Below are 11,327 nucleotides of genomic sequence, written 5' to 3'. Positions count from 1 at the left end.
CCTGTATTGACCTGGCTCAGCGCAGGCTCGCAGCGCGCCGGGAAAGCTGTGGCGGATCAGCCGCTCGTCAGTTTTTCTGTTTGTTTGTTCTCACAGTCTGGAGCTGGGTCTTGTGCTGGTCCGGCCCTTCTTTCTGCTGTTTCGTGGGTTTGTCTTTTCTGTGTTTCCATGCACTTGCTCCTCTTTACCCTGCTGCGCCAGTGACTCTCATCTCCCTCATCGCCCTCAAATGCTCTATTTCTCTCTGCCCTACATTCACTTTCTCCATTGATTGCCTGGACCTGCGTCTTATGCTTACTCTGTTGGAATTATTTGGATTATTTACGCTCAAGGTCCAACCCGGTGCCTTGAGATTTGTGACTGCAGAGAAGTGCCTTCCTTGAATTTCACGTCAATCATTGATTTATTGAATCACCAGCCCCTCACTGGAGACGCCAGCATTGAAGTTAAGAGGGCTTGATAGACAACTGGATAGACTTGCTACTAATGAGGCAGTCATTCAGACTGAAAGCAGAGCAAGGCTTGACATGCATTATATGGACATCAAAGTTGTACAATAAAAAAGACGTGTGACGACCTTTATTTGTCGATAAGAGGTGAAAGCATTTGGAACATCAGCCTGATCCTGATAATGGACGAGGAGTTTGAGCTGTTAGAGAAATCATAGACAGAGCATTAAAGTCTTTGTGCTCCTCCTGTTGGGGAACGTTTTTGCCACTTCTACTCACCTCTCTTACTACAGAGGAAAATCCAAAATTTCTTCTTGGAAACACCAGCATGGAGTTACTCTCCTTCAGCTGTCTATACGTTGGCATGGATTTAAGTGACCAGCAGAAGAAAACCCTCTTAAATCATAGTTAAATACTCCACTACATTGGATTTAAATCTGCCAGCTGTTCAGGAGCCAGTGCGTGGACGTCTATGCTGACTGTGGGCCTGAACACTTGTGTCTGGGCCCTTTGGTCGGCTGCAGAGAGAATGGAGAGCAGCGGCTGCATCCCCCTTTGTTGGACCAAGGGGGCCTGTATTTATGCACAACACCATTTACCAAGTATGTGACAAACATGAAGTAAAACACACACTTATAGCAACAAATCAAATCAATTATCAAATAAAATGGGCAGCTCCTGACAGTAATTCTTGAGTAATTTTTATTGTAAAAACGAGTGATACTTTCAATCGGTGGTGTTTATGAGCAATTAAATCAAGATCAATTAAAAAATATTTATCATTATTCAAAGACTGCTCCACTCATACTCATAAATGCGCATACAAATGTTTCCCCCTAACCTGAATGTCTGTAATTTGTCTTTAGTCTTAATAGTGGCACTTTTTCCTGATGGTCCTTGATTATTACTCACACACACGACTCATTATACACAATATTATGTAAAGTGACATCAAGATGGTTAACAATCAATAATCATCATAATCATAATTTGATAAGCCACCAATTAATCTGTTAAGCAAATCAAATATACTGTACTATAATATGCATCCCAATTAACCAACGCTGCGGTGCAATATTTTTTCTGTAAATCAGTTGTCTTTGTTACTGTTCTCACTTTTGTTTGCTAACTGGAGTTTGTTTGAAATTTGAGTGGCATTATCCGCAGACAGACAGGGAGATGGGAAGGATGCGGAAAATGAGAAGGAGAGAGGAAGTTGGGCTATTCAATACGACAGGATCCACTGGAGACACGAGGGCTGAGTCTAAAAGGTTTTGTAACGAGCGGAAGAAACGATGACCGCAGTGGACTATTTTGAAAGGATATCGCAGACTTGACAGAAAATGCAGGCTTAGCAGATTATGAAGAATAAGAAAAAGTATTGTGTTGTTTAGCCCGAAGAAAAGTGAAAGAAAAATGTCTAAAGGATTGTGACTTGGGGTCCCGCAGGATAGCGCTGCGACCCTCAGTAACCCAGATACAAGCTGAAGGAGGCAGATGAATGGTCCCAGTGCTGCAGGGACGGGATGGTGCTGAGTTTTTTGTGGAGGGGTAGAGTCTGCATGTCAGATATTGGATCCCCACTGTGAGGGGGATTCACTGGGCTCTGCTACAGTCGGAGTGGCCTACTTCAGTGGCTAATCTGCAGACCTTTCTGGTGCTACTCAGTCTTTTCACAATTCAGTTGTTCAATTCCGGCTTCAGTTGTGTGTGTGTCCTGTCTAGGTTACTTAGGCCCAGTCACTGTATATCATGAATACTAATGTATTTTTGTTATGTGCTGTGTAATTAATCCAATGTCTAATCGAGATCAAGATTCAGTCAAGATACGCTTATTCATTATCTATTTATTTATTTATTAGTGCTGATTAAACTGGAGAGCCATGCTATATTATTATTACCGGTGGTAGTAGTAGTAATTGTAGTTTATTTAAAAATGGACCGAACAGAGAGCATTGCCTCTCTATATATAAAATAGTAACCGATGCCATGTCCATTGGCCATCTAGCCAAATTCTAATTTGCAGACCTGGTCCCTGACATTAAAACAGACAAAAAGCAATAACGTATACATACAACATGCAGCACAGTAGGACATATTTACAAAATTACACATTTACAATGGCTTTAGTGTTCACAGGCTTGATTTAATTTCAGCCACTGCTTTTGCTGTTTAACTGGTTCAGATCTCTGAGGTTTTTCACTTAGCCAGATCTGTGAGCCTTTACAGATGACGCACTCTGATCAAAAGTGGCCTTGTATTTAGCTGGTCTACAGTCAGAGTTTGCTGCGCCCCTTCTGGTGACACAGCTGGGATTAAGCTTCTGAATCATGCTATTTACAATTTCTGGTATACGATTTGTATATAATGACTTTATCTTAATTCATGGTAAATGCAAGTCTTAGTTTAGATATCCGCTGTCATGGTACTTTGGTGGGAATATATATATATATATTTCTACTGAGAGTGTTTTTCAGGCTTCCTATAAGTTATCTGTTCTTTTCCTCTGTATCTACCTCTGTATCTACCTGCGTTGCAACAATGAAATTTCCCCATGTGGGACAATAAAGGATTATCTTATCTTATCTTATATAACAATATATAACAATGCTACTCGATGGTCAATAATGCTACTGGTGAATGTATGTATTTTAAAGCACGTTGCCACCCAGTCCATAGGTATGTCTCTAATGCGATTTTCTAAAGCTGTACAAAGTATTTAGGCTATGGTTACTTGTGTGTGATTTTGTTGCTGAGGTATGACTTTGCATTACAACATTTCAACGCTTTGACATAATCTGATTACCAAAGTGAATGAGTTGATAGTTGTGGCTGGTAGCTCTTCTGGTGCAAATATGTCTATTTAAAAACCTCGTGCAAGGCGAATGTTGCCCCCAATACATGTTTAATGTGCTCTGTTTTAATGAATAGTCCTCATTGTGTCTCATTCAGCTCTAATTATGCAAATGTGAAGTGACACTCTGTCATTTTTGTATCACATATTTGCACATTTGTTAGCGAAACGTTAATTATAAGAGCTGCCTGTAATTGCTCTCATATTTGTTTTCCTCATCAAATATGAACAGCATTGGCAGCATTACTGGTGGAAAATGTACTCAATTTTGACTCAATGACGAGTATATTATGTATGATATAGGGTATGAATACAAAAATGCTGCATACAAGCTGATTTTTGTGGGTAATTTTACAATCCTTTCACATTTTCTGATAATTAACCCTCAAATAATATATTTAAAGGAATGTTTTAGCACATTTCTGTGGAATTACTTATCTTGTATATCAGGATACAAAAAAATAAAACAAATGGCAATATTGCCCACATCTGTCTGCATCATTCTTGTAAATACATATAATTGGGAGCCTTTTTGTGCTTATGCCACACAGAGTACTGTTTTTCCTGTCATTGAAGACTAGGGGTAGGTCATATTTCAAAAGTGCTGAACCAAAAGCTATTTTGGTTTCTTCTTGACATAATATGATCTGGCAGTAACTTGAACATAACCCACACAAAAAAATCACTGATGTCATCGATAATATTAGAATGTGACTGGCATAAACATTATGAAAAATTGAACATGAATAGAGAGTAGATTTTAACCCATACAATTTGTAGAAGGTGCATGTCTGATTGCTTTTTATTTAATCTTTAATTACCGTACTCCTTTTTTAAAATCTATGCAGAATATGTATAAATGTATTAAATAGTGAATAATTTCTTGGATCGGTATGCTTATTGGAACAAATATGTTAAGTTATTATTTGCTGCTTACATTTTCTTTTTTTAAAGTACATTTTAGTTATAGTACCTTTTTCATATTTGAGTGTGTTTCATCAAATTCATTAGATAAATACCAGATATGTTACTTAAATTCCAGTAAAGGCTGAAGAGTTTATCTGTTTTCTTCCTCTGTTCTCTTTCCTCCAGAATATGACAGCCAGTTAGCCCCTGCAGGACCACCTGAATTTGGCATGGCGTCGTCTTCCTACTTGGAGCCCAACCTCAACCACTCAGCGGCGGGTGGTTGTGGGGTGAAGTCCCGCTCGATGCCAGGAGGGACTGGTGTCGGGACCAGCTCCTCCGCCGGGGGTCTGGAAAGGCCTGCAGGATCCATGGACCGAGTTCTCAAGATCTTCCACTATTTTGAGACAAACAGTGAACCTTGTACTTGGGCCAGTAATATCAGGCACGGCGATGCTACAGATGTCAGGGTAAGAAAACACAGCGTTTATTATTAAGACTTAACACCTTTTACTGCTTATAGATGGGTAAAGTATCGTCTTTAGGATAATAAGTAACCGTAGTTGCTTAGAAGTATAGAAAGTTTCACAGTCCTTTCACATGTGCAACACTTGAACCTTTGTATAAGAAGCTACATGAGATATTGATAATTAGATAAAGCTTCAACAATGAATCAACGAATTGTGACTATTGTAAATAATTGTAGTTTTTAGTTATTTTGTTTGATTACACGGACTCTGTTTTAATCTGTTTTTTAAAAGGTCTTTTGGCAGTCAAAATGTCAAAAAAGAGAATGTAAAACAAATATTGACTAATCCAAAAATTAATTGCTGATTACAATTGACTGCTAAAATAATAGTTTGTTTCAGCCATAAATTCAGTTACATGTTGCCCACCCCTGCTGCTGTTTTTTCATCTGCTCACTATCATGGATTGTCTTTGAACAGGGAGTTATCCAGAAAATAGCCGAGATCCATAAACTACGCTGCGTGTCCTCCCTGGGTCTGCGCCTCACCCATCTTCACTCAGACGCTCTGCACTGGTTACACCCAGACTTAGGCGTGTCTCATGTCCGAGAGAAATATGAGAAGCAGTACCTGCAAGAGGAGTGGAGGTAAAGGATTCTTTTCTCTGTCATTATTATTCAAAGTACAGCATAAATTACATGATAATTAAAAGTCCTTTGGTGCATATTCAAACGATATGTAAAGGTAAATACGTCATACGCTCCTCACTTAAGCTGAAAATCATAATTAAAAAACCAAACATTGAAGGTAAACTTTTCTGCACAATGCTCTTCCCAGTCTCCGCCGTATGGCATTAAAGGCGCTGTACATTCAAAATTTTCACCGCAATGAGTTTTATAAGAGCTTTTCACAACTATATACTTTACCATATTATGGTAAGTAAGTAAGTCTATTTTATTTACATAGCACCTTTCACAGACAGAGGTCACAAAGTGCTTCACAAAACACAGAATAAAACAATAAAAACACAAAAAACTTACAGTGAACAATACATATACAACAATATACAGTAAAATCAGTCCGTAAAACAAGTGCATTTAAAAGGCTTGACTAAATAAAAAGGTTTTAAGCTGACCCTTAAAAGCAGTAACTGAGTCCAGTGACCGTAGGGAGAACGGAAGATCGTTCCAGAGTCTGGGGGCAACAGCCTGGAAGGATCTGTCTCCTCTGGTCCGAAAACGGGTGCGAGGAACCAACAGCAGTTTCTGGTCCAAAGACCTTAGTGAGCGAGGGGGAGTGTACGGTTTAATCAGATCGCTGATGTACAGAGGGACCTGACCATTTAAAGCTCTAAAAGTTAAAACAAGAATTTTAAACTGTATCCGGTAGGAGACCGGCAGCCAGTGAAGGGCTTTAAGAATGGGTGAAATGTGGGCCCTTCTATTTGTGCGGGTTAAGATCCTCGCTGCAGAGTTCTGGACCATCTGCAGACGAGAAAGCTCCTTCTTGTTTAGACAGGAAAACAAACTGTTACAATAGTCTAGTCTAAACGTGAAGAGACAAAAGCATGAATTATGAGTTCCAGATCATTTTGAGACACCATTTTCCTGAGCTTAGAGATTTTCCTCAACTGAAAGAAACAGTTCCTCGTCAACAGCTTGGAGTGGTGCTCTAAAGACATGTCTTTGTCAAAGACAACACCCAAGTTTCTAAGACTTGGTTTAGCAGTCTGGCCTAAAACACCCAAGTACTGGTTTATCCCTGGAATGGCATCATCAGGGGCAATAATCAGATTTTCTGTTTTGTCAGCATTTAGCTGCAAGGAGTTTTGACTCAGCCATTGTTTTATTTGCACTAAACAACTGACCAAGGAGTTCAGCTTCTGGATCTCAGAAGGTTTAAAAGAGCAATATAGCTGAATATCGTCAGCGAACAGGAGATAGGACACATCACTAAACTCTTTAATGATCATTCCCAGGGGAATTATATAAAGCAGAAATAGGACGGGACCCAAGACGGAGCCCTGAGGAACTCCACACAACAGATCAGCTGAGTCGGACATTATTTGGTTTGCAGCGACACTAAAGCTCCGACCGGATAAATATGAGGAAAACCAATGAAGAACTGACCCCGATAGTCCAATCAGGTCCCTCAGTCTGTTCAACAGGATATGATGGTCGACAGTGTCGAAGGCTGCAGACAGATCCAACAGAACTAAAACCGTGCATTTCCCAGAATCAGCAGACATCATAATGTCACTGGACACTTTTAGCAATGCGGTTTCCGTTGAATGATGTTTGCGGAAACCAGATTGAAAAGAGTCATGAATGTTTGACTGATCAAGGAAATCTGACAATTGTTCAGAGACCACCTTCTCTAGGATCTTGGACATGAAAGGGAGCTTTGATATGGGTGTGAAACTTTTGGGGTCTGTCGGGTCCAAGTTTGTTTTTTTCAGTAAAGGCTCAACTATGGCATGTTTGAATGGACCAGGAAACACACCAGTAGAAAGAGAGAGATGTACCATTTTGGTAACCCAGGGGCCAATAACATCAAACACTTTGAGGAAGAGCCTGCAGGGAAGGGCATCTGATGTACAAGAGGAGGGTTTCATCTTGGTCACCAGAGCTGAGATGTCTTCTAGAGTGACAGGCTTAAAAGAAGACCAATTTTGGGAAACAGGCTCCACAGAAACAGGTTTATCAGACAATGGGAGTGGGATTTGGTCTTTGATCATCTTGATCTTATCGATAAAGAACCTGAGGAATTCATTGCTGTCAGCTTTGCAGGTAACAGGAGTCACTGCAGCTGAAGGACAAACAATAGAATTTATAGTGTCAAACAACACTTTGGGGTTTTTCTTGTTGGATGTTATTAGCCGGCGGAAGTAATCAGATCTGGAAGATGGTAAAGCTAACGACGACCAGCATGCTAACTGCGCACTTCTTGATTTTCAGAGAATAAAACAATATTTGTTAGATCATTCCCTCAGACACTAACAACTGCATGGGCGGGCTCAGTAAGCCTTCCATTTATTAATTTACAGTAGTTTTTTAATGGATAAAAAACATTATGTTTTGATAGGGCTCGCTTCGTCACAGATCTGACCTGTAAATTGCCCATCGTGGCACCACATGTTTGTCTCCATGGAGCTGGTTATGTGGAATATTTTAAGCAAACAATATCATTTTAAGACGAGCAGTTGAGGAGGTTTCGAGAATATAGTGCACCTTCATTATGTTGCACTTATTTCCCCAAGACTTATTTCATTGGTAACCGTGAAGTCATTGTGTTCTTTTGACACACAATATCATGACACAACAAGTATTTCAAGACATATTTCCTCATTATGCAGGGCGATTTCCTCCAGTCATCCCCCTTCATCATTGCCATGCTTCAGTTTAGGCCACTGCTTGGCTGTTTTCATTACACCAGGACTGATTAAATTTGGAGGAAGCCGATAATGAATTGACTTCTTCACACCGCTGACACGCTTCACTGCTTGTTAGATGTATCCGCCTCGGAGGGTGGCAGCACTGCAAACCCACAGGAGCCTCTGCCGCTGCCAAGCTATTGTTAGAACAGCAGAAGTAGCCCTGGGGATGGACTGACTCTATCGCACTCTGGAGCGGGCCTTTTTCTTACTTCAAACTCACGCACTCCATCTGCTCTTTTCACTTTGATCGTTCTATCTACCCTTTTCCTCTCATCTCTCACAGCGTTTCCTACTCATCTCTTTCTTTCTACCCCTTTCTCGCTACTCCTATTCATTCAATATGCATTGAGGATGTTTTATTAATTTTGTTTTGAGCCTTGATTTCCTTTGTTATACATCACAGGCCCGTTAAGCTGACTGTTGCTCTTTGACCCATTCACTCTTAGCCACTCGGGTGCGTCAGTCTTATATGTGTCTGTATCAAAGATGGCCATGGGGCGACTCGAGGGACACGTCTAACTGGCAGCTCTGTCCACAAGAATCTGCCCACAGTGTTTCACCTTGGTATGACGCGCAAAAGTAAAGTCGGCTTTATGAAAATCCTGCAGCGCATGCTTAAATGAATCGCACAGATAGGAGTCAAATCTAATACAGCTGAGTAAGAGTGTGATGTTGGCGTTTTCATAATCAGTGATGTGAACTTTGCTTGAAAACTGTCGTCATGCGTTCATTAACAATTCAGATTTACCAACCTCACACTGAGCTGAAACGGAAGCTTGACGTGTATCGTGCGCTCGCGTCAGCCCAGTGTATGAGTAAGCACTTCGAAGTATCATTCCCTGACAGTCTTTAAGATGTGTTTTTTTTTTTTTTAATATACAGCCTCATATACAGCCTTCTCGAGTTATTTACGTTGTCTGTCATCTTTAGGTATGAGCTGCGGATGCGATACTTTCCAAAAGGTTACCTCAGTCACTTTTCTGAAGACAAACCCTCCCTCAACTACCTCTATCACCAGGTATGCGACCACAATGACATAAAGTCAGAGATATCAATCAATTCAGAAAAAAAAAGTCTATTTCTTTTGATTGTCCCCCAATGCACTTTCATGTATTGATTTAACTGGCGTCTGTTCTTTTAAATTTAGGTAAAAAGCGACTACATGCTACATATCGCTGACCAAGTGGATCAAGATGTTGCTTTGAAACTCGGTTGTTTAGAAATTAGGTACGGAAATTGATTTGCTCCATAAATACTCAGAACGATCCGTTTAGAAGATTGATTTATTGTTATAAATTACAAATTACATTGTTTTATTTCTTGTATTTTTAGGAGGTTTTTTAGAGAAATGCCCGGAAATGCCCTGGACAAAAAATCCAACTATGAACTACTAGAGTAAGATGGTTTGTTGTGGCCTCATCTTTAATCATTTTTTTATTTTATGTATTTAAACATTGCTTATCTTTGCAGGAAAGATGTTGGTCTAAGACGTTTTTTTCCTAAGAGCCTTCTGGACTCTCTCAAGGTAAGACAACTGTATTGATGACTGTAATGCTGTGGAAATAGGCTGGGGCCCATCCGGCCACAAAGAGCTGACAAATGTGGATCTATTAAACTGACGAGGAGGCAGCTGATTACTGTCTGACCTAATGCTGGATTATCTGATGTGTGGAGTTTAAACCACTGTCACGCTGTCATGTCGGTAGTCGTTTGATGGTTTTTAATTTCCAGTCTTGCCTTTTCCCCAGAAAAGTGTTTGAATGAATATTGTTAATTCTTAGTTTTTTCTTATTTGCAGGCTAAGACTCTTCGTAAGCAGATCCAGCAGACGTTTAAACAGTTTGCTAACTTCAATGATGAGCAAAGCATCCATACATTTTTTGAGATCCTCACTCCTATTTATCGTTTTGACAAAGAGTGTTTCAAGTGCGCTTTGGGGGTAGGACTAAAGACATCTCTATATTTCTAATAGATAGCGAGAAGTTGTCCTGGAATATGTATTGTTTATCTTATTTATGTGTTGTTTCTTTACAGTCCAGCTGGGTAATATCAGTAGAGTTGGCTATCGGACCCGAAGAAGGAATTAGCTACCTCACAGACAAGGGCTCAACGGTAAGAGTGTTTGAACGAAAACTATTTGTTTGTCTTCAAAAATGCACACATGCATGGCGAGGTCAATGCTCCCTAGACACGATGGTAAATAGCTCTGCTGCCCTCTACTGGCATGTGTATTTAGACTTCGCTTAAGCTCTGTATTAACACATCTGGAGGCCACACAAACACAACACAGTAGTCATACAATCTTGATGGAGTGAACACAATATTTGTTTGTATTAACCAATTACTTATAAATATTATAATTTACATTTGTTGTTCCTACAGCCGACACATTTAGCAAACTTTAACCAGGTCCAGTCCATCCAGTATTCACCTTTAGAAGAGAAGGACAGAAAAGGCATGCTGCAGCTGATTGTAGCGGGCGCACCAGAGGTAAACAAACATTTTTACATTTACATCTGCTAATAAAGTGAAACGTACATATAACTGGCGGCTAAACAATTCACTGTAAAAGATTATGTCCTCTCTATTTTATTCAAGAGAGGCACTTGTTATGTAATGGGGTGTGTGCAGTACATTGACAGAGGAAGTTATTGGCCTAAATAAGGCTCTTATTGTGTCCAGTTGCACAGCGAAGCTACTCTCTGTCTCTCACTCCTCTCTCTCGTAAAGCCCCTCACAGTCACTACGGCATTGCTGACCACGGCTGAAAACATGGCAGACCTGATCGACGGTTACTGCCGGCTCGTCTCCTTAGTCTCTCATTCCTTCATCATCAGAGTGCATAAAGGTAAGCCTCCATTCCTCATCATCATTCTTTTTATTATAGATTTTCTTTTACGTTCAGTGCCGCCTTTCATTACACATGGATGCATTCTACTTGTTGTGCATATTTGTGTTTAACAAAGCTATAAAGGAACAATAATAATCACTGGAAAATATGTTATAGTTGCAACCTAAATTGGTAATTACTTGGTTAATAAATTGGGAGGCCTTTGTTTATTTTTGCTTATTTTGTCTTACAGATGGAGACAGGGCTCTTCCCTCAATTCCAAAGTAAGTGAGCTCCATTTCTGATATTTTGGTTGTTGTTGTTTTTCTAAAGGTTTCTTGGAATGGGATATTTTCTCAGTAATGCACCACCCTGCTGTTGGCGT

General features: G+C 40.0%; 1 protein-coding gene across 16 annotated transcripts in view; it reads left to right on the top strand.

Annotated features, from left to right (window-relative positions):
• The window catches only part of LOC140373893 (focal adhesion kinase 1-like), a 39,012-nt gene that overhangs the window by 7,319 nt on the left and 20,366 nt on the right, over positions 1 to 11,327 (top strand). For 5 of the 16 annotated variants that reach the window (XM_072460612.1, XM_072460610.1, XM_072460611.1 and 2 more), the window contains exons 1-12: positions 858 to 1,051; positions 4,396 to 4,679; positions 5,157 to 5,323; positions 9,043 to 9,130; positions 9,260 to 9,339; positions 9,445 to 9,507; positions 9,583 to 9,637; positions 9,911 to 10,051; positions 10,147 to 10,224; positions 10,495 to 10,602; positions 10,843 to 10,960; positions 11,196 to 11,226. In XM_072460612.1, coding sequence (XP_072316713.1) covers positions 922 to 1,051; positions 4,396 to 4,679; positions 5,157 to 5,323; positions 9,043 to 9,130; positions 9,260 to 9,339; positions 9,445 to 9,507; positions 9,583 to 9,637; positions 9,911 to 10,051; positions 10,147 to 10,224; positions 10,495 to 10,602; positions 10,843 to 10,960; positions 11,196 to 11,226 — 1,343 coding nt within the window. In that variant the 5' untranslated portion in view covers positions 858 to 921. Of the gene's footprint in view, positions 1 to 853; positions 1,052 to 4,395; positions 4,680 to 5,156; positions 5,324 to 9,042; positions 9,131 to 9,259; positions 9,340 to 9,444; positions 9,508 to 9,582; positions 9,638 to 9,910; positions 10,052 to 10,146; positions 10,225 to 10,494; positions 10,603 to 10,842; positions 10,961 to 11,195; positions 11,227 to 11,327 lie in introns of those variants that run through there. The other 11 variants (XM_072460599.1, XM_072460600.1, XM_072460605.1 and 8 more) reach the window with 3 other exon arrangements.

This window comes from Eucyclogobius newberryi, unplaced genomic scaffold (genome assembly GCF_026437365.1).
Source record: "Eucyclogobius newberryi isolate DKJ021-1_F unplaced genomic scaffold, fEucNew1.0.hap1 SCAF_3, whole genome shotgun sequence".
Classification (NCBI taxonomy): Eukaryota; Metazoa; Chordata; class Actinopteri; order Gobiiformes; family Gobiidae; genus Eucyclogobius; species Eucyclogobius newberryi.
This window is presented reverse-complemented; position numbering and strand designations above follow the sequence as displayed.